This window comes from Botrytis deweyae, assembly GCF_014898535.1.
Source record: "Botrytis deweyae strain B1 chromosome Unknown BDEW_003, whole genome shotgun sequence".
Classification (NCBI taxonomy): Eukaryota; Fungi; Ascomycota; class Leotiomycetes; order Helotiales; family Sclerotiniaceae; genus Botrytis; species Botrytis deweyae.
Genome location: NW_024066210.1, coordinates 536,006 through 563,557, shown reverse-complemented (window position 1 = coordinate 563,557; position 27,552 = coordinate 536,006). Strand labels below are relative to the sequence as shown.

Below are 27,552 nucleotides of genomic sequence, written 5' to 3'. Positions count from 1 at the left end.
TTGATATCATCTATATGGGGATCGAAATTTGAAACGATGAACTGAAGGCCAAATTTAATCAAGGCAAAGTGGAATGGGGTCGGCCCCTTCGTATAAGAGTTTGACCGAGTTGATAGCCTTGCGTGAATCCCTAGGTACTCAGCCGACTACTACTTATCTCCATTTCTCTCTTGTTTTCTCCTAGCTGATTCGACCTCTTTAACTTTCTTTTGACTTCTCCATCGTATTCCATATTTCATAATTATTATCAATATCGGGCTGTAGATCAAAAACAGAAGGGCCATGATCGTATATGACCACTATAAAAATGTCAGTACATATTCAATCCAATAGTCATATGAGAAGAACATGCCGTTGCTCTGTTAAGCCCTAAAGGAAAACCAAACTTACCCCGGTACCGATGGCATTGACCATAGGGACAATAACCGCAGTCGCAATCGCTCCCAGTTCACATCGTACCACATTGTTTGCAGCTGTAGCTGTAGCTGGTCTACCAGGATAGATATCCACCATCAAGATATTGAGGACTTGAAAACTTGCAACCAGAGCATACCCTATCACAAACAACAATATCACTGGTCCAGCGATACTAACATGGTGACCCATCACCCAGCCATAAGCAATTATGGCTAAAGCACCGAGATAGAACAACGGGAGTGCAATCTCCAGTCGCGCTTTCTCGATTGGAAAATTGGTGAGATCCATTTGACGATTTTTGACGAGTGGAAAGTTATGAATTTTGGCGTATCGGCGATAGTTGAAGTCTACTATCTTCCCAGTAGTAAAAGCAGAGATAAGGGATCCTGCACCGACAGGAATGAACATCAATGATACTTTTAACTGTGAGAATCCGTACAAAGAGCCAAATTGTGATGAAGCGCCCGTAGAAATTGCATAATAGCAAGCTAGACTTATACCCGCTGCGCCTAATAATAGTCCTGCTTCTTTATCCGCAAGAACTTTAAGTGTAGATAGTGGATTTGGGACCTGTAGCTTGTAGTTCTTGCGCAGGGCTGTAAACTTCTCTGCATCCAAGGGAATTCCTTTCTTACGACGATTCGAATGTCGTATGTGGTCTGTAATGTTCATGCAGAGAAATGGTGGAGGTATGGAACCATCGTCAACTAAATTTCGACAAGTTTCCGGAAGAAATAGAATAAGAGGTATAAATACGATGCATGAATATATCAAGAGAAACCAAAAAATCCAATGCCAACCTGCATATTGCCCTAATATTCCTCCAATGATAGGAGCAACCATAGGACCAAGAATACTACCAAGAGAAGCCCATGCAACGTAAGTACCGCGCTCAGAAGAAGTGATGATATCACCAACTAACCCATTTGCAAGAGCTACTGTACCACTACTTCCTGCGCTTTGCAAGCAACGTAGGGCCATCAACGCTGGGTATGAATTTTGAAGTCCAAGACCAAGAGTTGTGAAGAAGTAAATAATGAAGCAAATGATATATGCTGGACGTCTTCCAGCTTTGTCTGATAATCCCGCAATCATCATAGGTGCTAAGCCTTGAATAACCTAGAGACTGATTAGAACATGCAAATACAGAGAAAAGAGCGAATGACGCATACTAAGAACAAAGTAACCGTAAGACTGATTTTAGCATCTGATACATGAAGGTCTTTTGCAATTTGACTGAGAGATGGATAATATATGCTCGTTGACATGGGAGAAAAGAGGCTTGCCATGGACCCGGTAAGGACAATCATTTTCTTTTGAGAGGTAGAGAAGACGCTATATGGAACATCGGATACTGCATTGGGTTCCGTATTCTCAACCGTTTCGGAAGGTGGTTCGAGTACTTCATTATCATTGTTTTTGATCAACTTCTCATCACCGATTCTGCTATGAGGCTGAACGCTCGTGACATCGGGAGAGATGGGGTTCGCTTGAGGGTTGGAGGGTTTCTGAGCACCAGTCTCGGGAACAAGACCAAGTTGACTAGTAGATGAGATTTTGGGTTCTTTCTCCATCGTAGAACGTAGAATTTCACAATAGTTTTAATAGCCATCGCATTTCACAATCATAATGTGTTGAACTTTATATCTCTTCTCATGACACCCAACACGGCAAATATTCACCGTCTATCGCCGGATTTAAATAGTTATCTCCAAAGATTGCAGGGGCAACGGAGCCGACAAATTGCGACACGTTGATCCAACAGAAATTCGCATACATCATGACTAGTGCCTGGTGACTGACCAAGTGCAAACCTCGAAAGTTAAGTATGATGATCATACTCGAAGATAGTATCGCTTCTCTTCAAGAAGCAGCAACATCAAGAACAAGAACCCCCATTCTGAGCTTGAGCCCTGTCGATAACATGCAGGCACATTGATGCAGCCATCTCTCTGGGGAAACTTCTCCGCATTTTCTAAAACCGTTGCCCATACTAGGTATGCTCAATGCTCATCGGGAGGTTTATCAGACGCAATACCCCATACATGGTATAGATGCTCATCTTTGACAAGTTTCTTTTTGAAAACGGCCTGTATGAAATACTGTGATACCACACCATAGAGACCCATCATCGTCGCCGCATAAGCCATCGTGTTGTCCGGGCACTAAAACATTATGTTGTGATTGGTGTTTGCTGAATTGTATGGTGGATATTGCTGTCAAGCTAGCTGCAGCTACCCAGCCACCAGCTAAAAACTGTCTGCTTCTCATCTCCCCCGCGAACCAGAAAACTGTCATGCTTGGTTCTAGGTTTCTTTGATTAACAATCCTGTATTATGATCTTATATTCTCAGAAACATCAATGAATTATCAAAAGCTTCATTGTTGAGAGAATCATTGTTTCTAACAGTTCTGCCCCAGCTAATTGGCTTCACCGCGTTGGTTACCTAGCGAACCCATCATAATTATTTACAACTTTGTGCGATAAGCACATTTTCATAGTCGAGATCCTTCCCAGCCGCCATATTATAATCTTCCAGAACAACATTTCTTCTACATTCTCCTCTATTTTCGTTAATAATCTGGAATGCGACAAGATTATAATTATCTCGAATTACTCTACGGATTTTGAAATTATCTGCCATTAGGCGGCAGATCCGCCCGTCGCAATGGCGACTGATGATCTCTCTCCACCGGGGAGCAGTACATATTCATCAAATACAATGTATGTTGGAGATGGGACATGGGATGCTACGAAAAATGATTTCTTATTGCCCAATTTGATGGGCTTGAATTTTGAGACGATGAGATATAATGGTGAGTGAATCTCTGCCAGCATCTAGTTTGTTGAGATTACGATGAATGACCGAGCTGACTGTAAATAGGAATGGGAAATAGATTCGCGACAATGCCTGGATATAAAGGATTAATTACAGCTCATGGTGTCCTTGCTGCAATGACCTTTCTATTCATCGTACCTGCGGCGATATTCATTGCGAGATTTTATGGCCGGGATATACGAAATGCGATTCGATATCACATATACTTGCAAATCATGACGCTTCTTCTATCAACGGTTATTTTCATACTTGGATGGATGGCAGTAGGCAATGCGCGAAGTTTAACGAATCCTCATCATGGTATCGGATTGGCAATTTATGTTCTCATCTGGGTACAATTCTTATCGGGCTGGTTGACACATAATTCGGAAAAGAAACGAGTTTTGAGAAGGATTCCATTAAAGGCTGTGTTGCATCAATGGATAGGTCGTGCAACAGCACTTCTTGCAATTGCACAAGTACCTCTAGGACTGACTTTATATGGATCGCCAAAATACCTCTTTATACTATTTGCGGTCTGGATGGGTCTCTTGGTATTACTATACTTCATTCTTTCCTACAGGGCACTACAGGCGCTCCCTGAAGTATTGCGAGAAGGAAGTCGACATGGCGAGGTAATTCAAGAGAGAAGAAAAAGTTCATTTGGCATAGGAATACTTGGTCCATTACTCGCAGGTGCCGGAGCTGCTGCTTTACTCGGAAATCGAGATAGGAGTAGAAGTAGGAGTCGGAGCCGCAGTCGCAATCACAGTAGAATTCGAGAAGAAGTTATACCTTCGCGCAGGGGCTCAAGATCTCGACGCGGATCAGTAAGTTACGTCGAAGAAGAGAAATATGAGTCTAGGAAAAAGGAAGGTGGCGGCGTTATGAACTCATTATTCAAGGGTGCGGCAGTTCTTGGAGCTGGTGCGCTGGCGAAGAGTTTCTTCGATCGACGACAACGAACAAAGCATGAGGACGAATATTCGTCTGTTGCTCCGGATACTCCAGGTAGAAGGCAACATAGACGCAATGACAGCGAATATAGCGATTCAACTCTTACAACCGAACAAACAAATCATTATGAAAATCGCCGAGGAAGTCGTTCCATCTTACCTGGACCTGGAGCTCCTGCGGCTGCTATTAGTGCTGCAAAAGCACGTCCAACAACTCCAAGACCCGTAACGCCCGTAACTCCGAGACCAGTACGAAGTCAAGCTGGCCGAACTCATAGTTTTGATTCTATGAGTTATTCCTACGATTACGGATCTGGTACTACAGATAGCCCATCTCGAAGACCACAAGAAAATAATGGACTACGAAATGGATTACTTGCTAGTTTGGGAATAGGCTGGTTTGCCAAGAAAATGAAAGATCGTAGAGAAAAGAAGGAAATGGATCGTATTGAACGCGAGGAAGATGAAAGATACGAGCGAGAGAGAGCTTCTCGACATATTAATCAAGGTTCACATTTGACAAGCGACGCGTTTCCACCAAGAACTCATATCAGACAAAGTTCAATAGAGTCATCTGAACTTTCATCACTTGTCCATCCTCATCCCGCACCTAGAGCAACGGTATCAGTACCAGCTCCAGTTCCGGTAAATATGGGTCAATCTCGCTCTCACCATGATGTCGTTACAGAAACAGTTTCAATGCCTCCTATGCCCACCGATCCACGTGGCATTCTTCATCAACCTTCCGATAGTGATGTTACTCCAACCCCTGGTCGAAGTCGTCGCCGATCATCTATTCGAAGAGAGGAAGGAGAAGCTGCTGCTGCCGCCGCTGCTGCTGGAGCTGCTGGTCTTGCCGCAGAAGAGGAACGTCGTCGTCAAAGATCCCACTCTAGATCAGCAGTTGCAAGTCCACCTGTCAGTGTTAAAGTCAAAATGCATGGCGATAAAGACCGCAATGTTACTTTGAGACGTCTTACAGAACAAGAAGCTGCGGCAGAACGTGCCTCGCGAAGAGCTCGAAGTGGCCAAAGACGTTCGCGAAGGGATTCAACAAGTGATTTCAGTGATGGCGAAGTATCATCCAGGTATAGACGAGAAGCTGAGAAGAGAGCTGAGAGAAGAGCTGAATCAATGGTTAGAGATAAACATGAAGAAGCTGGCATTCCACCACCACCAATAGGTCCTCTTACACCACCCAACCCTGCATTTGCAGGTGGAAAGAAACCTAAAGATTCAGGTTACTACTCTGGACGACCGCAGAGTTCTGGTAGACCACAAAGTGCTGGTAAGCTAGATCCGAGTGTTGCCGGAGGAAGTATATTCGATGCAGGAAGGAGTAATATGTCGGAAGATACTCATGGTACATGGAGTGCCATGAGTCCAGATTCTGGTACTGATCACGCGAGAGAAAGGCGACAAAGGAGGAGAATGGAGAGGCAAAGACAAAGTATAGGAGCTGGAACGGCTGGCACAGTTGATTTTACTTGAGTTTTGATCCTCGAGTTGTATTATTGTTTGGTGTTTGGAGTTGGCAAAATAGGGCTGGACTATTTGCTCTTTTTATTGATGAAAATATAAAGTGGATGAGATGGTAAAACGGAACGATATGTATGAAGATGTTGGCTTATGTTCAAGCCTTTAGTACATGGCTGATGAGATTATGAATGAAAGCGGGATGGGATGCGATATGATACGATATGATTTTTTCCTCAAGGAAAATCCTCAGCGATGCGGTTAGGATAGGCGAGCAATCTGGCATAGATACCTACGTACCTACGTACTTTTTCTGCATGTTATTTTAGTTTCTTGTTTTTCTACTTAATTGATATTATTAATTTTGCAAGTGATCATTTTATACATGAAAGTGATTGCCGCTGTGTGGAATTGTGAAGGACTAGGCTAGTGCTTGCTTAACCTTGGTATTGGTTTGGATCGAAGTTTACGGATGGGATTTCCTGAGTCTGGGGTTTCATGAGGGGCTGGTGGGCTGTAGGGGTTTAAGTTTTCTACTTGCTGTTTGCTGTGTGATTTTTGGTGTTTCGGATAAGTGTCCAAGTACATCATGAATTTAAGGGGTGTAGTCTTAATTTGATTTGGTTCGCGTGCTTGGTGAAGTGGATCATCCTGAGAGAATTATGAAGTTAAGGGGGTAGGGAGGGCACTCTTCATTTTCGGCTACAAATTTTCTCGAGTGAATCGTGGATTTAAGGGGGTTTAGTTTTGTTTGTTGGGTTTGGGTAATATCTTGCTCGGATATAGATATTCGGTTGGTCGGCTGGGCTGATTTTTCAATTTTGTGCAGAATTTGTTTACTCCAAACCTTATTGTTGGTTGATAAGTGTAAAGTACTTTGCTCTATCATGTTTGTAATTGCGCTTGATTATTATTAGTTATGCCTGAAACTACTATGTCAGTATGAAGTAACGTAGGTGATAGTGAAAGGGGTTTAGAACATATTTAGGTAGCTCACTATCATCAACAATTCGACCAAGTTTGTATCATTTAAAACTACCCAAGCTTAGGCACTCTGATAAATAGTAATTTGAACACTTTTGATTGGCTATAACTGTATATAATCCAGAACTATATGCCCACAAAGGAAAAAAAGAAATTACGCAGAGTACATCCTTTCGCTTCTAAGTGTGCTTAATTACCTTCGCTATCTCGTTTCAGGCTCTGTATACAATGCACACGCAATATCAACTACCTATAAGAAGCTAGTACCTATTTAAGGAAGCGCTAGCGCCTCGCTGGCTGATTACAGTGTGACCTGTTATGATCACATGATCGAATTCCCGACACGTAGTTCTATCCAATGAATGTACAGAAACATCCCGGTGAAAGAAATTTGTGGTAGATATCTAGGATATGCCAAGCAACGATCTTCCGTCGTGGAGAACATCAGTTACGACAGTGATGCCGTTTGTTATAGCATCCATGCGCCGAGAGAGTTGTGGTTCCCACACAGTGTAATAACTTTCCGATTCTTCTGCATATAAGTCCTTCATCTCAGACACATAGTTCAACGACTTTCTTTCCCGAATGTAAGTTGTAATGGTGTCCTTATACATTGAGGGGTCGGAAATTTCCATGAAAAGATAATCTAGAAGTGGTTAGCGAGACTGAATCTTCACAGTTTCATGGAGGGGAGAAAGTTATTACCCATGTGTATAAGCATTTCAATGATTTTTCCACTTATCATTTGCTTGAGCTCGTTCGATTCTTCATGATCCTTGATCCTCAATCCCGCATCTTTTGCATAATTCATACAATTCTGTTAACTCCTCAGATAGGATTTCGTAGAGATCCTGGAGCTGCCCTCTGATATTAAGTGCTTTCAAGTTCCATGCAGATTTGTAGGGATTTTTATCTAAATTCGTGCAGCGAATGGGAGTTTTCAAACCATGCAATAAGGTAAGATACAGAGTGCCGAGATCCTTCAAATCACGAGCCCTAATTTTTTCCTCATGTAACTCCAGTTGAGACTTGTTACCGTCTTGAGGATTTGGATCGAGCTGTTCTCGTTGATTTTGACACTCATACCACAGTTCCATGCCCTCAATCATCCGTTTTCTCTTCGTAAGAATCACGAAGGTCATCCTCGGGTCATTTTCAATCCGGGGTATTTCCTCGCGAGTGCCTGGGACGTGGATAGCAATGGGATTATAGATATCTTTCGCTTTGAGCTCAAAGCCCTCTTTGCCACCATGGAAATACCATCTCATGGCGTTGGTGAAGTCCATGTGATTAGAAAGGTTATTGAAGTTATAGCGACCTAAATATTCTTCCATGTCTTCTTCGATAATCTCCCAATATCTATTTACGTCGTTGGGGAGGTAGGTGATGAGCTGGGGTCTTGGTTCATGGAGTGGTCTGCCTCCCATAAGTTGTAACTTGATAGCATTAATTCGTCGAGCAGCATCATTGTAAGTCGCAAACATCCCGTGGATTGTCCATTCTCTCATTGTGTAGGTTAATTGGATGTAGTGAGATAATCAAAAATAGTGAATGCTTGAAGAAGTATTTTGTCGAAGGAGAAAGTTTCAAAGCTCTGTGCTCAGTCCTTCTTTCCCAAGAACGATGATAATCAATCGGAAGTAGAAGGAGATCAAAAGGCACATCATGGCTTCACCTTCCTTTGTCAAATACTAACATACTCTGTCATTTTGGCATCTGCAAGTTGCAACGCTACTCATTGATATCATCTATATGTGAACCCTGATACTCCCATGTTTCCTATACAATTTAAGCTTGAATTCAGATATGTCCCAACTTTTCCAAGTATTTCGCACACCTTAAGTACAAGATTCCGCATGAAACTTTCTACCACGATGCAAGTCTCATCATCCGTCCCTTCCCTGTATGCCGCCAATACCAATAACTTCTTGTGACATATACTGCGACATCGATAGTAAATGACCAGGCGTTTGTTCAAACAGTCTCTCCGGTGTTATTTGTTGTTGAATCCTCTTGGCTGTTGTTCGATGTTGAATCACGAGGAAACTTAAGAAGTTGACGCATCCATTGAAATACATTTCCAAAAGCAACAAAAATCTTCCAGAAAAACTGACCTATCCACTGGAATAAACTTCTAAAGTGAACAAGAAACCATTTGGAAATGATTGTCATAGAATAGCTAGATGAGTAAGATATGATTAGTATAGCTCCTTGTGTTGGGTAGCCTGATATGTATTTCATGGCGAAACGTACATTGAAATCCACCATTCCGAAGGTTCTCCGTCACCTCTCTTGGGGCCAAAAGTCGATTCAAATCTCTGGGCCCGCTTGTCCCACTCAGATTCGTCCGGCTGCCAAACTTCTTTGTCATCCGCGCTCTGTTTACATATCTGCTTTATCACCCCTTCCCTAAACGGCTCATAAACTCTCGTCGACTGCTTTACAATGTTGCCGAGATTGAAGACAATCATGTATGTTACGAACCCAACAAGAATAGTTGTGAGTATGAAAGGGCTTCTTGTACTACTGCTGGTGATGTCGGGGATCGCCCAAAGTGCCTGCAGAGCTATCAGTACCCATCTGTAGCTTTATCTCGATAGATTTGCGCCGACCATTAAAGAGCCAGATAGTGACGAGGAAGTTAAGGGCAATTGTCTTTATGGGGTACTTACAGCACAAAATGCTAGTGGCAAATAGAAGATGCTGACATAAGTCAGTAGCTTGACGTTTTCTCCTAGCCGTGTCGACGCTCTGCTTTCCATGAGAGCGCTAGCATTGAACAGCTAAACACAACAAAATTTGTCAATCAGGAACTACAGACAGTATATGAGGTATCCACTAAAGCATAATTATCAAGGAATCACTTACTCCATCCCGGAAAGCTTGTGCAGTCTCTTGTTGGTGCTTAAATTGCGATTGCCAATTTATCAAGGACTCCACCTCAACATCAATTTTCTTGGCCAGATTTTGGATCTTCATCAGGCTGTCTCGAGACAAATCACCATGATTTCTTTCAAGATACGATTCGACGCGCGCCTCGCGAAACAGCGTCCATTGTTTGACGTTGTCTTCGATGCTAATTTGAAATTCATTGACACACCCAATCACCCAGAAGTACAGCCTAGATTGGCTGAAATTCTCATCGTCAAACAAGAGTTCGACGTAAGTCGCGGGATCCATAAAATCTTCATGTAGCAGGCCTTCTATATGCTGATACAGCTCGTCCCACCGTTTAACAACCAATCTCATAGCGTAAAGGATGCTGGTAAGCTCCGCTGTTAGCATGCACCTTTGAATTGCAATATCTCTCATGCCAGCGTTGGATGAATGCGAAGAAAAATATTGTTTAAATTCATGAGACTCAAAGAAGTCAGAAGGAGACAGTAACAAGAAGGTCCAGCAGAGCTCTGATTCTTCTTCTTGGGGGTCTTTACGTGACTCCGACTTTGTAAACATCTGCTTCATTGGAGTTAATCGCTTAGTGTATCAATGGCGAGGGCTTACTGTGAATGCACTTCTTCGAAAAGCTTCAGCTTCACCTTTACTTTTAGCTGTCTTCAGGTAAAGTTTTCCAGTTTTCCAGCTTTCGCTTCTAGGTATCCTTCGAGACACAATCTTCTCGTAGAAAACAATGTGAAAACCATTGTTTTGATCGTAATATGGATTTGCGGATTTGCTACCTAATCTTTTCGAGCAATTAAGGTGAAGTTGAATTGTCATTTCAATGGGACCAGATGAATATAGGATTCTATCAGAAATCAGGTAAGGAAAGGAACAGAGAATTCCGTTGTCACAATCGTTTCTCGGGTCCACTACCGATGAAAGGCCTTCGCACCATCTGTTGGTAGTCAGAGCAGTAACATGATTCGTTTCCAGTACTACATACATAACTCTTCTCCATTGATCAATGAGCCATTTGGGAGCAGTATCCTCCTGTCTTTCTCTCTTCCAAGGGTGTCTGTATTGGACTTGGATTTAACACAACCACGTCCATTGTTATGTAAAAGCAATCGGGGGTACTAACTGGGTGCTTGAGACTTCGAATAATGTGACATTCTTCCTTTCAGGCTGATAACAGGCAAGAATTGGCTTCGCTGGGTTGGCAAGATTGCTGTCCAGAATCTCGAATCGAAAGTGATAATTCTTGATTATAGAAAATTGTTTCAGTCTCTCTATCGTATCCTCCATTCCTAATCCTGCGAACCGTTTTAAATCGAATGACAGTACAATTCTACCATCGTTGGGTACTAATTGACAAGCTCCAATTTCTCTGATTATCTGTTCTATGGCGGCGGCTTCTAGTTTTCCTGATCCCAGTCTTTCCAATAGAGAAAGATCTGGGAGAGATGGTGATACGTACGCCGAAAATTCCTGGTAAAATGTATTCTATGAGTGATGGTTAAACACCAAGGCAATAAATAAAGTGCTTACTTCCTACAATCATGAGCGATCAACATTAGCAATATTTCAAATCAAGGTACTAAACACATAAGTACCGTTCGCTATTGTAGAATGTACTAACCTGCTGCAATCATCGGAACAAGATTAACCATCATGTACATCAGATAGAATACAAAATCAGCCAGCAAGATTTACTTACATCCTGTCATAAATTAGCGGCTACTTTCTTCAAAAAGAATCTTTTCTCACCTGACCAGGTTCAACTACATCAGAATTCGCTGCACTCTCCGAATCCATAGTTTCTGTACCAAAGTACTAGAAGTCACGCAACCCCTTCCACGGGTGTATTGCTAATCCGGTGATATAAGGAAATTATGTTAAAGTTTCACAAGTATCTTCAAAATCAAAGCAAAGAATACCTGTTACAAATGTATCTCAAAATGACGAGGAACAAAAGTTGAAAATACGTGCTAGTATCTTGATCTCATTACCTTCACACTATTATAAGGTCAATGATGTTCTTCAACCCTGGATATCAACGACGATCACACAGTGAGTGCGTGTTATTGACGGAATGACACTCTATAACCATGTTGGGCGACCCAATCAAAACAGTACACATAATATGCAGGCGCTCCATATGTCAGACGAATACTACATCAAGTTCAGCCGCATTCTTCCCAATGGTTCTTTAAAATGGAGTAACTGCAAAACCCCCACGCCACCACAAAACAGATTTCAGTGAGCAGCGTAGCATTTGCTGAATCAGGAAAGTTTTGCGACGGGAGAGTGACAAGGATCATACTTCCGGTAAATCATACATGAAGCTTGCGTAATTGGTGCATCGCCAGCTTGAAGTCAACCAACTTACACGTCATGACTTTGAGCTTGTTCTTGTTCTTGATGTCAAAAATATATTGGAATTGGAATATTACACTCTACCACTGAGCAGAATGAGAGAAGAGACAATCCTCAACAAGATATTGAATCTTGGAGGCAAACGTTCAACACGCACATCGTCGCAAAACAAAGCTACAATCAGACTTAATATAGAACCTCGTTGCTCCATATTCTCAGTCCCAATTCAACCCCACAAGTTTGATTGACGGTTCTCGGATCTGATTTGCATTTCCTTAGCGCCTTGAAATCTGACAATTGGTTCCAAAGCACTCGATGTGTCCCGATAGTCTATCAGCTAAATAACCCCTACATTCCAATTAAATTATGCTTCCAGGCCGGTAGAAGCTTTGCAGCTATGCGGGAGCCTAGATCTCAACATTATGTACCGACCGAAATTAAATGCCGAAGACAAGATATCTAAATTGAATTGGAGTTCTGGAGCAGCGGGGTAGCTTCTATCAATTTGCAAGATATTTGATACTCTTGGGATGCGCTATTATGCACGTCATAAACTAATAAGCAGAAAGAGAATCACGTGTCTGACTTCTTGGACCTAAGCGTGGAGCTACTGCGGAACTAGGGGGGCACAAAATGGGCGTTTCCGTACTTCATAGATATCATTTTCCCCAGATACATCAAATCATAAATTATAAGGATCAGCCAATTATTCGACTTCACGATTTCAACAAAATAAATTTCTACTCTACCATCAATAACTACAGCGCATTTAGATGCTCCAATAACGATTTCTGTTGATCATCTCACCGACATCATGAACGACTCCAATATTAGCGACTCCCATTCCTTCGCTTCTGAGTCTTCTGATGATGACGACCGTTCCGAGTACTGAGGCCACGATTGTTGCCTCTTTCGCCGATATGAATATCTCATACCCTCATATTTCTCCGTAGCTGCAGGGACTACGGGGGAGTATCTTGCGGAGGATCTCCTCAAGTTTCAGTTCTTAGCGAATCGTGATTTAGCTTACATATCTCCTACCTTTCAATGGGTATATCCAACTGACAAATTCGATCCTCCGTGGCAGCTGAAGCCGAATTTGGTAATCCCATCGTGTCAGAAACGGACAAAGAAAAGTTAGGCAATATTTCACAATGGATTGATTGTCGCGATATGAACAAATCGGAGTATGAGCAAGAACTCATGTTCACTGGCCTCCAGAAAAGTAAAAAAAACAGATTACTGACATTGTGAAAGAAGAAGCGAACTCTGTGTCCATGTATACAATTGTTATCTGATGCGTTAGTCAAGGTTGTGCCACAACCAATTATATTTTATCGAGTTGTGGTTCTACTGTTAGTGGCTTTATTGACTTATCTCCTTGTTTGTCATTGAGACAGGATATTGAGCGTATCATCTTACAAGGATCACCAGCGATGTCTATCGAGATGATATGAACAAAGTTTTTCAAAGAAGACCAATCTCACGCACAACTCCATTTCTAATTACTAATTCTAGAGATGAAAATACAGTCCCCTCCACACATGAAATAGCTTTACGCTATAAAATCAATCAGTTTTTGTCAAATGTAGATTGGAAAGAGTATGGGGACAGGAACCACCAGGTTCATTCAAAAACATGGGATAGACTACACAGTCGATTTCATTCACAAGTATCTGAAAATCTGATCAAAATCTCATGCTCCATAAGCTTCTTTTGTAAAGAAGCCTGAGATATAGGAATAATCAATGACTCATTAGAGTAATTTAAAACTCTTCCCATAGTCTCAAACAGCAATTCCAATTCCTTACACCTCTGTATATTTTCAATTCTCAATTCCCAATATACATATTATCCACCTTTACAATCAATACATCCCAGCTACCTCGTAACATCACAAGTACCGATAATATCTTAACGATAGTTCTTCAACCAAAGACCACACTTTCATATATCCCAATTCTAGTTCCGTTCTGCGATTATTCTTTAAAATGTCATCAAGGAGCGGACTCCACTAGACAGATTAACCGAACATGAAAAAAGCTAGCCGAGATAACCGATCACGAGATATTCTAACTTCTGAAAGAGTCATGTAGCATTAACATCTCTCATGCTCATTAAAATCTGTAACTAGGTAGAATCTCGATATCATGCTTGATATACTAGTTAACATAAAGTGCACTAGGTAAATAGAGCTTCACTTCTCTTCCCCTTGATTTAATATACGTATATCAGCAAGTATCAATTCGAATATATTTAACAACTATTCAATACATCTACCTAATCAGGCTATTGAGATACAACTCCTCATGTTGGATTTGAAGAATTCATTGTTATTCTTCGAATTAAATGGAGATAACGAGCTGATTCCTCTGAATTGAATATATATATCAAAGATATCATTTCTCGAATTTATTTAGAACATTTCGTGTCTATTCAATCTATTCTATTCAATTCGATTTAATTCAATCCAACCCAAATACATCCTAATTCTCCAATTCAAATCTGTACAACAAAAACGTATTATTCATATAAAAAACAATACTAAGAAAACAATTATACCCTCATATTCTAATGAAAAAACCAAATCCTCCTCTTCAATTCATATACCTCCGATTCATCCCTTTCATTCATAACCCTCTGATCAACCTCCCTCCAACTCATCCCCCCAAATTCCATCCCTCAAAATTCCGAGCCCCCCAAGATCCCCATCCCAAAAAACCTTTCCCCTTCAAGAAGAATCATTAATCTATCAATTCATCAATCTAATACGCACAAATTAAAATCCTCTCACTCTTTCTCCCACTCCATATTCTAAATATATCTAATTACAACACCATATTCTATATTCTATATCTCGAATCCCAAATATTTTCAATTTTCAATAACTTTATCTATTTATTCATTCATTCATTCAAATATCAATAATCCCCAATCATAAACATAACTACAACTACAAACATCAAATACTAAATACCAAAATATTAAAATATGAAAATCTCGAATCTCATTACTTCATTTTATTTTATTTCATTTTAAACTATCTATCTATCTATTTATTTATTTATCAATCTACCCACCTGTCTATTCAACCTACCTATTCAACCCCAACCCTAAACCTCAACATCACTATATTATATATTATATATCTAACCTTCATCCAAACACCTCCCTAATCTCTCCCAAAAAACCTCCACCAAAATACTTCCACCAAAATACTTCCAAGGAAATACCCACTCACCCCTAAAACTCCACTAAACTCCATCCCCCCTCTCCTCTCCTCTCTCCCCTCTCCTTCCCTCTCTTCCTCTCCTCTCCTTTGAAACCCTTCAAATCGCTTAAATAGTTTCTTTCCTACTAACCAATACTAATACTAATACTAATACCAATACCAATACTAATACTAATATTTATCAATCATCAACCATCACCATCTACATTTCTATCTCTATCTTTGTTTTTATCTCTATCTTCATTTTTATCTCCATCTCCATCTCTATCTCCATCTCTATCTCCATTTCTATTTCCATTTCCATTTTCATTTTCATTTTCATTTCCATTTCCATTTTTATCTCTATCTCCATCTCTATCTCTATTTCCATCTCCATCTCTATCTCCATCTACTTCCCAATTCTATACCCACCCACTCCCATTTCCATCTCCATCTCCAGCTACAAACCGCAGTCCACAAACTACAAACCACAAAAGAAACAACCTTGGAATAGAAATAAACTCTTCAACTTATTCCCTATTCCCTATTCCCTATTCCCTATTCCCTATTCCCTATTCCCTATTCCCTATTCCCTATTTTCAACACCCGGAGCCAGGAGCCAGGAGCCAGAAGCCAGGAGCCAGTCAGTCAGCCAGTCATCTATCTATCTATCTATCTATCTATCTTCCCCCCCTCTCTTTCCTCTTTCCACCCTTCTCTTTCCACCCTTCTCTTTCCACTCTTCTCTTTCCATGCTTCTTTCCACCCTTCTCTTTCCACCCTTCTCTTTCCACCCTTCTCTTTCCACCCTTCTTTCCATGCTTCTTTCCATGCTTCTTTCCATGCTTCTTTCCACCCTTCTCTTTCCACTATTACAAACCTTCCTACCTACAAATCTCGAAAACAGATAAGTAATATAAATAATACATCTCGAATATCAATCAATCAACACATCTCGAATATCAATCACCACATCACATCAACATCACACATCACCATATCAATATCACACAAAATTCCCAAGCATAAACATTAGATAATATTTCATTTTTCCTCTCCTCTTCTCTCCTTCTCCCCCTCCCCCTCACCTTAACCCTCCCCTTCCCCCCTTCCCCACCTCCTCAGACCCCATAATTTTCCCACAAATTATATTCATCCACCCCTTCCCATCCCAGATGTCATAATATGCACTCAACTTTGTTAATCCCAATCTCCCCAACCGAATATCATATCTTCACCAGCCGAAAAACGCCGTACCTCAGGATATAAAGAAAAAAAACCCTAGAGTTCTTCTTCCATCAATTCTCTAACCAAATGAAATGTCCCCATACCGATTATGAGCTAGACTTAACCAGTCTTAGCTTTCTTAGCCGGTCTCTCCCCATCACTAGCCCCTTCATCTTCACTATCACTTCCGGAACTTTCATGAGCAGAATCATATTCTTCTGCCACATCACTCTCGCTATCCGTTTTGAAATCTTCATCCACACTCTCATCATCCTCATCAGCACTTCCTCTATCAGCTCTAGCTGCCACAACTTCTTCATCCGAAGATTGCATATCCGGGTTATTGAGAAGAGCAATGTGTGCTGTATTATCTTCATCCATCTCATTCTTAACACGAATTCCCTTAATCTTAAAGAAATCTTCGAGATTCTTTTGTTCTTCGCGGTTGATGTTACTGAATTGTGTTTCACCAGCTCCACCCTTCATTCCAACTGCGATATCGAAGGTACGGGAAGCCGAAGTAGCTCCACCAACACGAGAGAAAGTTATAACTGTAATTTGCTCGTAGGTAATATATGTAGCAGGTTTTGGAACGAACATGAAAGCCTTCTCCAAGCAATAAAGGAAACCTTCACTAGCTTTGATAGAACATTTGATACCATATTGTGAGTGATGACTAATAATGTTAGTAAAGCATAGAGACAAATGTTGGAAAAAAAATTACCTCAAGAAATCCTTAGCCGGTTGGTTAATCTTCTTTCCGGCAAGACCACGGAATACTTGTGTGACAACTTCATGTAATGGTTGTTCATAATGTATACTCAACTTTCCAGCGTATTTGTCTTTCATTACATCCTCAGTCATATTCAGATCAATGGTAACTTCTTCATCCTTCTTGAATTGCATAACCAAGAAAGGATATCTGGTTTGACCTTGACGTAATGGTGGATCCAAACCGATACAAATCATAAAATGTAACTCATCAGGCTTTGGTAGAACCATGAATTTCTTGATATTGTCGTATTGAATCTTGTAATCGTATGTTTTACCACGTAATCGGAAGGAGTTTTCGTACATATCGATATCGAAACGTCCTCTGCGAACAATTAGTTTAGTACCAAAAAAAAAAATGCGACATACCTTGGTGTAAGATGTAAAACATCCAAAAAAGTGGCAACAGTATCTCCAGCAACATCACCAATTTCAGCCTTCTCCATCAAAGTGTCATAAAATATGGTAGAAGCATTGGTTTCCTCTCCATCGGCTTCCTCTCCAGAATCCTCTTCTCCTTCACGAGCTCCTTTCTTTGACGCAACACCAGGAATATAGAATCTCATCTCAACAAGTTGATCTTTTCCGGCACCAGATTTCTTTCCCTTGGCACGCGCACCTCCTAAAGCTCCATTTGTACCCGTATCATCAGCATTTGCAGGAGTGAACTCGACCGCAACTTCATTCTTGCCTGCCAAATTTGTGTTTGAGATCTCGGTGTATGGGATTTCGAATGCGGGTCTGTTTTGAACGTTGAAAACCAATTCCGACTTTCCAAATTCGCCTTTACCCCAATTCCACCCTCTTAGAGCGTGCTCCTTGTGCTCCAAATTCGTGCTGTACCAGTTTTTGAAAACTTTACTCAATCGCTCAAAGTCCTACATTGTATCAGAAAGAATGCGCCAAGTGAAGTATGTATAGTATACTGACATCTTGTAAGAAACCATCAAGTTGACAGATATCACCATTGCGCAACAAAAGCTTCACTTCAAAACCTTTCGCTGCCTTGCTCCATTGCGCGCCTGCGATATTACTGCTCTCGAGTGTAAATGTATCTCCGCCGCTCGATGGTTTCCATCCGAATCCAGTTTCAGCGAATCTGCATCGACCTGACTCTTTGGAGAGGTCAAGGAAGATATTTTCGAAACTCTCCCTGGTGAATTTAACAATGTTAGCAACCAGATCTGAAAAAGCCTCGTCTTTGACTTTAACAACTTTCGACATTTTATTTATTTATATCCGAATCGCAATCGAATCCAATTCGTATCTGAAAGAAGTTACACTTACATAGCCATATTTTGAGTTTTGGTGGTGGGTAGCTATTGCTTTTCGTGAAGAACGATTTTTCTGCAGGACAATTTGACAATGGAGGTCGCGGTCGCGTTGAGAAAGACGCATAAATTGATTAAGCTTGAGATCACGTGATGATATCGTTTTTTGGCGATACAATGCAATGCTATCATAAAAGTTCAGACGAGAAAAGAAAGGGGATTATCTAAATCCGAGAGGATAAACTCGTGTTGAAGGATATCACAAGCTAATTGTGAGCTATTCAGTATTCTCTTGAATCCAGTTCAATACATTACTATTTGAAGAGAGTTCACATACATAGCTGTTGGCCCAGGCTGCAAGGCTACAAGTCAAGTCAAGATGTAGTATCTCTGATATCGTGATTACTCCATTCTTCTAAATGAGATGAACATTCAATAATCCATATTCCTCAAATCATGCCCAAATCTCCCAAATCATTCCCAAATCTATTGTTCGCCTTTTCAATCCTTCGTTGATCTCAATCCAACACAAACTAAAGTGTCACTTTTCTCAAGTCTATCTTTTCACATAAAACACATGTAGGAAGCATTCAAGTTATAATTTCATCCTTAGACTCCTTATGTCTACCTGTTCTAGTAATGAGCAAGTTACATGCCAATTTAAAAACATCATCTCTCGCTAATGCGTGCGCTGGTGTGGTATAAGAGCTTTGAAAACAGTTGTCGACCCCCATCAAATGAAATGGTATAACAGTTAGGGTTAAGGTGACGTAAAAGACAAAACATGAACGGAACGCCAATCGATGCCCATAATTGTCCCGAGTGAAAATCCGTAACACAATAGTCGTCCTCCTAACATAGTAGCCATATCGTCCCCCGATTCAACATCCAACATCCACCATCCATTATGCGGCATTCTCCTTTTCACTCTCGGAGAGAGCGGTCTTCTCATTCATTGATAATGTAGGTGATTCGGCAGATGATTGTGAAGGTGACTTCTTTCGCATGACGGCATCCTGACTACCCATTCTTCGACCCAATGCCCTCTCCAACTTGGCTCCCAATGCCAACTTGCCCATGTTGTCTCTCTTCTCCGTCGTCAGATCACAACGTTGACTCTCCAACTTCTTATTGTGTAACTTGTCGAACCCTTCTTCGATAGCGGTGAATTCTTCTCGAGCAGAATCGGTGGTTTCGATAGAGATGGCTTGGCTGTAGGTACTAAAGCGATTGCCTTTGGAGGAGACCTTTGTGGAAGGCATAATTGTCAGCGATGATCGATGATTATTTGTGGAGGTAATTTATGCTGGAGTATAAGTGATGAATCGACGGGAAGTTTGTGTAGAATGAAGAGGGGAGAGTGAAGGAAATAAACATACACTTGGTGCCATGATAGGACGGGAAGAATCTAAGGAAGCAACCATCTTTGCGATATTCGTTTCAGATTGACACGGGGTGAGATTTTATGACAGATTAAATCAAGGTTTCCTCTTGTAGTATGATGTGGTCCCTAATAACCACCGTTATATGATCGAATCGCAGAGTGGCTCGAGGGAGTGAAAAGGTATGGGCTATCTCAGGCTATTCTGGTCTGGAAGTGATGGCGTTGATCCACGTCTATCGGCTTTTTGTAGTAGCAGCAGGTGTTCAAGTGGGTCAAGGCCTGGGTGCCACGAGGAAAAGGGAATTGGAAGGGCAGTTAACTTCAAACCGGAGTGAAAGAGTGTTAGGAAAGTCTTTCAGGAAATTCAAGGGACCCCTTCTCGAAGGTGGATCACGGCCAGTCAAAAAGCTTCTAAAAACGGCAACGCACTGACTAAATATGGCAGCAATCACTTGCAGAATGGCAGACTTGCAGGTGCAATTAGAAAGATACGGAGACGCGAATTTCCTTTTAAAGTCGGTGGAGCGTTTGTAAGACTCGATTGAGAGGGACAAGAGATAAAAGGCAATGGTTGATTAGTCGATGGAAAGTGTCATCAATCTCTGATATGTGGTTCGACGGAATTTCTGGAGGATCGATTTGATGCAGTCAGCTTTTAAAGTTCCACGAATATCAATGAGCAATTTGATCGGAATAATAAATGTGATGGGAAAGATTTACCTTGTGGAAGGGAGGAAAGAAACGTGGAGGGTAGGGATTCTGAAATCTATTGATTATGATGGGGTTGATATCAGTAGCTATTCGTGTTATATCTGTGAAGTGGAGAAACCGATGGAAATTTGTAATGTTAGACGTTGAGTGTTAGGGATTCATAGGTATTGCTTTTGGCTGACAGAGAATAGATAGAAGAAGAAGGTATCTTTGAATTAGGTAGATTGGGAAGAGAAGAGAAGAGCAGAGCAGAGCAGAGCAGAGTCAAAAGAAATAGATTTTCTAATTTTATCTACGATAGCTGCCGCCGATATACAATAGATGCACTGCCTTGTATTCCTCTAAGGGTATTAGTGAGTGTCAAGGTCAATCCTCCTTCCACTTTCCACTCGTATCCAACCAACAATACCTAGATCAGTCCGAAGCAATAGATGATTTATAAGTATGGCAGCACAATTGAGATTCAGGTATCGATACTCATGAATGATCGATTCGAACTGGTCTCGTCTACCTACCTAAGTAATGTCTAACCTTACCTAAGCATTTACATGTTTCGGAAGAGGCCGTAGTATTCCACGGACATGCCCATCTTGTTTAGAAATAGAAATAGAAATAGAACCTTTGATAAACACTGAACTAGCGAGAAACTGTAATCCATTATACACAACCATGGAGAGTACCTACCTAGTACCTCAAGAAGATCTGAACTGGAGACTAGACACTCGAAGCTATTATTATATAGAGAATCAAGGCTGTTAATGATTCATCCAATGAGACAGAGAATCTGAAGTGTTGGGTTCGCAATGTATCTACCAAGTATGAAGTACATGACAGATAGGAAAGAACGCTTGAAAAGGACCACCAGGACCCGACCTGGACATAATCGGTAAGAATAACGTTGATTGCTAGCTCAATAAATTTTCATTATTACCTTCGCACGTGGCAACCACGATATATTCTAGATTAAAAAGAACGCCGTCGTATTGGGTCGCATTGAACTAGGGAAATCTAGCAATGCTTGTATCATACCATATGAAACAAAAGAGACGTTAGCACCTTCGCACGTTGATTACTAGGTAGTTGAACATGTAAGATCTTACACATAGCCTACACATAGCCTAAGGTTAATTAGTAATTGCTCTTGCGTCCTGCACGGTACAATAGACATTCATCTACATCACGCACACAACCATAATCAACCAATTGGAAATCCTCAAGGCCATTCGCACATTACATGCGTGGTGGGATCTTGCTTTTTCGGTATTGGGTTGGATGTGAAAGTCGTATTGGAGTGCATATGCAGGATGCCATTGAGGGGAAGAGGATAGGAGGGGTAGGCAAAAACACTCCATGGCACCCCTCATCAGCTTTCGGCATTTCTGTCTGGTCACCGGTGCTATCAAAGTGAATGCGAATAGATTCTGGTATTTTGGATATCCATATACGGATAGGTATGTACAGAAGAAGACAAAGGTCCACGGTTTGGAAGGTAGTGAGTGAATCAGGGATAAAATATCCAAGAAGTGGTATATATTTTGGGTAAATAATAAAGCAGAGCAGTTCAGTTCAAGGTAGTACCTGCTTGATCTATCCATGGATGGAATGGATGCAGCAATTGGAAGGAATCGATGAATTAATTGCTAATCGCCCTTTCCTCATGAGTATCATCCCATCACTCCTTGACCTCATACCTCATACCTCATAAGAGAAGACAGAAAAAAAAAGCAATAAATTACCTTACCCCACCATAATAAAATATCCACCTTGATTTTCTCACACTCACAACGTACCTGGGTAGTATCCGTACATCACAGAACTACGAGTATTCAAACATTTCTAGACACTACCTACCTAGGTAATCATTGAAACTACAAATTCTATTTCCACATTCAAACCTACCAACTGAACCTCCACAATGCCGAAGAAACAATTTTTGAGAGATACCAAGAAAAAGTCCAAGCATGCACCACAGGTAAGTCTTCACAAATGAATCAAATCAATGAATGTATGGAATGCAATGTAACATCTGCAGATCCCAGCAACTGCTGATGAATATCTTGCCGGTAAGTCATGCTTTAATTCGTAAGCCTTAAGATGGCCACGGATGCTGAGACATGTCATAGCTGGAGTGGATTTCGAAGAAGCAGGTGAGAAGTGGAGAGGTGGTGATGCTATAAAGGTAAGGCTTCAGTTAACCACTTCCGCTCATGTCTTCAATGGAATCTAAAAAAACCGAATCACAATAGTCGACGAGATTCTTTGTCAGAGCAATCGACAATTATGAAGAAGCATTAAAAAAGTTTCCAAATTCCTTCGATCTTGCTTACAACAGGTGAGTGCTTTTTGTCCTTGAATTCTAGTGACGAAGATGGGCTAACATTTTACAGAGCCCGAGTCTTGTATGAGCTCACACAGTATCCAAAGCTTAGAGCACAACTACCTGGAACTCTCTTGGACCTTCTATCAGCTGCTCTAGAAGCCAGTCGATTTGCATTGAGTTTAAAGCAGGACAATGCAGATATCCTGTTGTATGTAGTACACAAATCCCGTGGTGCTTTTCACGGCTAACGACATCAGCAACACCGCCCAGGTTCTTACCAGTATTGCGGAAGTAACATCAGAAACGAGAAATGTTGGTAATGATGACAACCTAGCTTTACTGGAGGAAGCTATTGAGCTCTTTCAGAGATGCTTGGCGTTACAGGAGTACCAATACACTGAATCACAAACCCAAGCTGAATCTGTGCCCACATCAGATGACGATCCAGACATGGAAGAAGGTGGAGTTCCATTATCTGATTCTAACTCTCAGCCCCCACAAGATGATCGATGGGCGAGTATTGTTGAGCCAGTAACTCTTGAAACTTTACTAGACACAGTAGTAGCTCAGCTTCAAACACTCGCAATACTGTGTGGACTGGTGAACGTCGATGCTGGTCGAGGTCTTGCGTGGATTGAAGAGTATTCAATGACACTGATTGGTCAAAAATTACAAACCTACCTCGAAGGCACTGTAGACCGACAACAAGAAGCTGGTCTTGCAAAGTCCAACTTTATCGCCGCTCTCGCCGATGCCAATTTCAGATTCCAACGAATTGATATCGGTACATACGAACGAACCTTAAACGATGCTTACGCATCCTTGAGCCTTGACGATCATCCCGAGGGACTTTGTGACAAAGCTGAAGCATTCATCTCATATAATTCTTCTCTTCGTCTGAATCATAAAGCAGTTCAATCACCCGAAGCATCAGCATCACGATGGAAGGTATTAACGGCAGCACTCGACAATCTGACAAAAGCTTCAAAACTTCCTTCGGCCGAAAATTTACCAAAGATTCATATTTTACGGGGTGATGTTGACCTTCTGAGATTTCAGTTGGGACAGCCACCTAGTAACTACGAGATTTCTTTCAAGAATGGGGCAGTTTTGACCAAGAATGCCGAGAAATTCTATCGTGGCGCTGGAAATTTTGCGAAAGTTGAGGGGTTGAGGAAAGAGTTAGAGGAAGCTGAAGTTAAGGAAGCTCTAGCTATGAGTTTGCATGGTGAGCCAAATAAGTTATTGAGATGTGTTAAGTTGCAACCGGAGGTAGTAAGGAATATCCTGGAGGACGCTATTGATGACGGTTTGATTTCATATGAGGCTCTATCCGCCATGGGTATTGCATAGTGGTCAAAGGGCTTCTTGGTATTTAAGGTCATGGTTGTTCAAGAAGCTGTGAGAATGATTGAATTATCCCAACATACTCATTACTTCAAAAGATGACAATGGCAGCCAAAAGATGACTGATTGTCTTTGGACTGTATATGAGACTGTCAATTATTGACATTTATGTCACAGTCGTTGAGAGTATAGATGTGTACATAGTCTCAAGGCAAGAAATCATCACGCTACTTTGCTGCTGTCTTCCTTCACTCTTATGGCTTCAGCCTCACAACTTGATTTCATGAATCTAAACAAATCCAATTTTTTCAAGCTCTTAACAACTTGGAGGTTTCAATGAAGGGAAGTCCTTGTCCCGTTATGTGTCTAGCTATGGTATGTATCTGGTATCTTCAACACTCACCTGGAACATTCACTTACTCCGTACATATATCATTTCACTCTTCACTAACAGAACCCTGTTGTTTAGTTCTGGTCTGTGCGGCGAAGCTCCTTCATGCCTCAGGCAACAGATCGGAGTTCTTCTCTTCGCTTATGAATTTGTAAAATAATGGAGACTTAGAACAGCTTCATCCTTTCCCACCATCGACTACCCCAAGAAAATTCTTTTCGACATCTTTCTACACCTCCAAACGCATTTCCCTACAATCAAGAAGCTTCTTTCTGTACTTCTGATCAATCCCTCCACAAAACGCTCGTAATATCAATCCTCGAATCTTTAAAGTGATCATCTTCTCCAGATCTCACAAATATTCACAATACCTTGAACAAACATTCCCAAAAATTGGAAAACCCCGCGATTTCTGTGATAGGACTCTATTCTGCCATTTTTCACCCAATTTTGAACTTCGTTCAAACCCATCTGCGACAGTTCATTTCATCTGTCTGAAATTTCTTAGAAAAACATCTCTCCGAGACCCCTCTTATCTTCTTAATTCTTGCGAGGTTGACAAAAGTCTTCCTTCCCCACCTTTTCTAAAATCATGGCCGCCAATGGTACTTTCAATCAACAAGACCAATACAAGACAACCGAACAATATCCAGCTACTTCGGGTGCCGCTGGTTCCTCAACCGGAGGTGCTTCCGGTGGAGAGCTCTCTAAAGATGAAGTTGGATGGTACTTTGTTGAGCAGTATTACACTACTTTAAGCAAATCTCCAGAAAAGCTCCACGTAAGTTTCATGATTGCTGCTATTAAAACTACAATTTGCGCTAACACTGTATAGCTTTTCTATGGAAAGCCATCTCAATTCGTTTCCGGTGTCGAGGGAGCTCAAGCGCCAGTATCTGTTGGCCGAGCTGTAAGTTTTGCGCGCCTTCATAACTGTAACTGTGGCTAATTTTTTTTCGCAGGGTATCCAAGAACGTATTCGCGAACTCGATTTCCAAGACTGCAAAGTTCGTGTCACCAACGTCGATTCCCAATCCTCCTTCGATAACATCGTCATCCAAGTTATTGGTGAAACTTCCAACAAGTCTGCCGAGCCCAAGAAATTCGTTCAAACTTTCGTTTTAGCTCAACAAGCTACCGGTTATTTCGTTCTCAACGATGTCTTCAGATATATCAATGATGAGGGTGAAGAAGAACAAGTTGAAGCTACTGAGACCAAGGAGGAGTCTGCGCCAGCTCCAATTGCTGAGGACGTCGAAATGCCAGCTGCACCAGCTGCTGCCGAGGAGACTGCAGCTCCAGAAGCTTCTTTAGATGCCGAGGTCGTTGACAAGAAGTTGGAAGAGACCATCGAGGCTGAGCCCGCCACTGCCGAGCCAACTACAAATGGAGAATCAACTGAGGCTGCTACCGAAGTTGAGGAGAAGCCAGAAGAGCCAAAAGCTGAAGAGCCAGCTCCTACACCAGAGGAAATTGAGAAGGCTGTTGATGAGGAAGTCAAGGAACCCGAAAAGCCAAAGGACCCCGTTCCAACTCCAGAGCTTTCCAGACAACCCTCTGCCGCTAAGCCAGCTCCTGTTCAACCCGCTACCCCAGCTAAGCCATTGAGTTGGGCTGCCCGTATTGCAGCTTCAGCTGGCACAGCACCAAAACCCGCTGTTCCAATTGTGCAACCAAAGGCCGCCGCCGCTCCAGCTGCACAAAAGCCCGCTGCTGCCGCTCAACCAGCTGCTAAGCAACCAACGACCCCAGCAACAACCGCTGCCACTCCAGCTGCCGAGAAGAAGGATAACTCACCAACAGGTTCTGCCGGATGGCAAACCGCTGGAGGTGATGCTAAGAGACAAAACAGACCTCAATCTATCTCTCAGCAAGCAACAGAAGACAAGGGAACTTTGGGATACGTCCGTAATGTCAACGCTTCGGTCAAGGACGATGAATTGCGCTCCATCTTGAGCTCTTTCGGCGAGTTGGTCTACTTTGATATCAACCGCGCTAAGGTATGCCATTTATTCCATTCCAATGAATGTGTTTCATGATTGTAACTAATTCGCATTCAGAACTGTGCTTTCGTCGAATACGCCAATGCCTCCGGTTACCAAGCAGCAGCTCAGGCTAACCCCCACAAGATCGGCGAAGAAACTATCTACGTTGAACCTCGCCGACCAAAGGCTTCTGCATACGGTGGAAATGGTTACTCTGGTGGTGGACGTGGTGGAATGAACCAACGTGGCCGTGGTGGATTTGAACAAGGTCGTCCTGGAAACCAATCTCGAGGCAACTTTGGTGGAGCAAACCGTGGACGTGGAAATGCTAATGGACCAAGAGGAGGTCGTGGTGGTGCCACTCAAGCAGCTTAAATGCAAATATCAACAAAACCACCTTATAAGTTAAAAACGTCGCATTCATCACCGATTACCAGAGCATGGAACCTTCGACGATGTACCATATTCAGTCACCTTGGCTTACGAGACCAAGACCCTTCTTCCTTGTACTCTACTTGATCACGAAAATTTCTCGGGGCCTTTCTTTCATATTCATGCTTTTTAGGACAGCAAAAGTTCAGCAACTTGATTATTGGCTCATAGTTTATGCGGTATCATGCTATATGAATAGCTTTATGCTTTTCTTTTTCACGTTAAAAATTTGAGGATGGATTGGGTGCAACTTTTTTTTAATGGACCACAGAATTTACGCAATTTATGATGTACTCATTTGTCTGTCTCGACTCTCTGGCATTGCAAGAATTTGATTTCCCATACGCACTTTCAATTTGCTCTCTTTTGCCATACCACCTATTCTTCAATTTCACATCTTTTCTTTGAGTTATAATGCATAGCATGTTATGATGATTACGGATGGATGGATGGATGGGGTCGGTAATGGGAAAAAAATATGTGTTGATGGGCTATACCCACGTGTGTTGGGCGAGGCTCATTGTGACGATGGATGGATGAATGGATTGGCATGAAATGGACTGAGAACGGATGGCTGGATACTCCGGTGTG

The 27,552-nt window shown here is 41.7% G+C and overlaps 8 protein-coding genes across 8 annotated transcripts; 3 read left to right on the top strand and 5 right to left on the bottom strand.

The window, feature by feature from the left end:
- Window positions 1–149: 149 nt before the first annotated feature.
- EAE98_001561 (uncharacterized protein) lies at window positions 150–1,991 on the bottom strand (the record flags this gene model as incomplete). The annotated part of the gene is made up of 4 exons (XM_038949180.1): window positions 150–299; window positions 391–1,124; window positions 1,218–1,536; window positions 1,590–1,991. 4 exons carry the CDS (start codon window positions 1,989–1,991, stop codon window positions 150–152), a joined length of 1,605 nt encoding a protein of 534 aa, XP_038814165.1.
- Window positions 1,992–2,751: 760 nt separating this feature from the next.
- EAE98_001560 (uncharacterized protein) lies at window positions 2,752–5,986 on the top strand. The gene is made up of 2 exons (XM_038949179.1): window positions 2,752–3,234; window positions 3,303–5,986. Exons 1-2 carry the CDS (start codon window positions 3,087–3,089, stop codon window positions 5,681–5,683), a joined length of 2,529 nt encoding a protein of 842 aa, XP_038814164.1. The 5' UTR covers window positions 2,752–3,086; the 3' UTR covers window positions 5,684–5,986.
- Window positions 5,987–7,419: 1,433 nt separating this feature from the next.
- On the bottom strand, window positions 7,420–8,160 carry EAE98_001559 (uncharacterized protein; the record flags this gene model as incomplete). The annotated part of the gene is made up of 1 exon (XM_038949178.1): window positions 7,420–8,160. The coding sequence occupies one exon, from the start codon at window positions 8,158–8,160 to the stop codon at window positions 7,420–7,422; it is 741 nt and encodes a 246-aa protein (XP_038814163.1).
- Window positions 8,161–8,626: 466 nt separating this feature from the next.
- On the bottom strand, window positions 8,627–11,350 carry EAE98_001558 (uncharacterized protein; the record flags this gene model as incomplete). The annotated part of the gene is made up of 9 exons (XM_038949177.1): window positions 8,627–8,831; window positions 8,906–9,210; window positions 9,325–9,435; window positions 9,521–10,108; window positions 10,157–10,490; window positions 10,539–10,610; window positions 10,677–10,989; window positions 11,249–11,255; window positions 11,303–11,350. The coding sequence occupies 9 exons, from the start codon at window positions 11,348–11,350 to the stop codon at window positions 8,627–8,629; spliced, it is 1,983 nt and encodes a 660-aa protein (XP_038814162.1).
- A 5,119-nt stretch (window positions 11,351–16,469) lies between these two features.
- Window positions 16,470–18,415, bottom strand: EAE98_001557 (uncharacterized protein; the record flags this gene model as incomplete). The annotated part of the gene is made up of 5 exons (XM_038949176.1): window positions 16,470–17,025; window positions 17,074–17,445; window positions 17,490–17,998; window positions 18,051–18,273; window positions 18,408–18,415. 5 exons carry the CDS (start codon window positions 18,413–18,415, stop codon window positions 16,470–16,472), a joined length of 1,668 nt encoding a protein of 555 aa, XP_038814161.1.
- An 881-nt stretch (window positions 18,416–19,296) lies between these two features.
- Window positions 19,297–19,815, bottom strand: EAE98_001556 (uncharacterized protein; the record flags this gene model as incomplete). The annotated part of the gene is made up of 2 exons (XM_038949175.1): window positions 19,297–19,638; window positions 19,771–19,815. The coding sequence occupies 2 exons, from the start codon at window positions 19,813–19,815 to the stop codon at window positions 19,297–19,299; spliced, it is 387 nt and encodes a 128-aa protein (XP_038814160.1).
- Window positions 19,816–22,401: 2,586 nt separating this feature from the next.
- EAE98_001555 (uncharacterized protein) lies at window positions 22,402–24,159 on the top strand (the record flags this gene model as incomplete). The annotated part of the gene is made up of 6 exons (XM_038949174.1): window positions 22,402–22,458; window positions 22,519–22,549; window positions 22,610–22,665; window positions 22,733–22,818; window positions 22,874–23,014; window positions 23,064–24,159. The coding sequence occupies 6 exons, from the start codon at window positions 22,402–22,404 to the stop codon at window positions 24,157–24,159; spliced, it is 1,467 nt and encodes a 488-aa protein (XP_038814159.1).
- A 977-nt stretch (window positions 24,160–25,136) lies between these two features.
- On the top strand, window positions 25,137–26,904 carry EAE98_001554 (uncharacterized protein; the record flags this gene model as incomplete). The annotated part of the gene is made up of 4 exons (XM_038949173.1): window positions 25,137–25,325; window positions 25,380–25,454; window positions 25,507–26,544; window positions 26,605–26,904. 4 exons carry the CDS (start codon window positions 25,137–25,139, stop codon window positions 26,902–26,904), a joined length of 1,602 nt encoding a protein of 533 aa, XP_038814158.1.
- Between the last annotated feature and the right edge of the window lie 648 nt (window positions 26,905–27,552).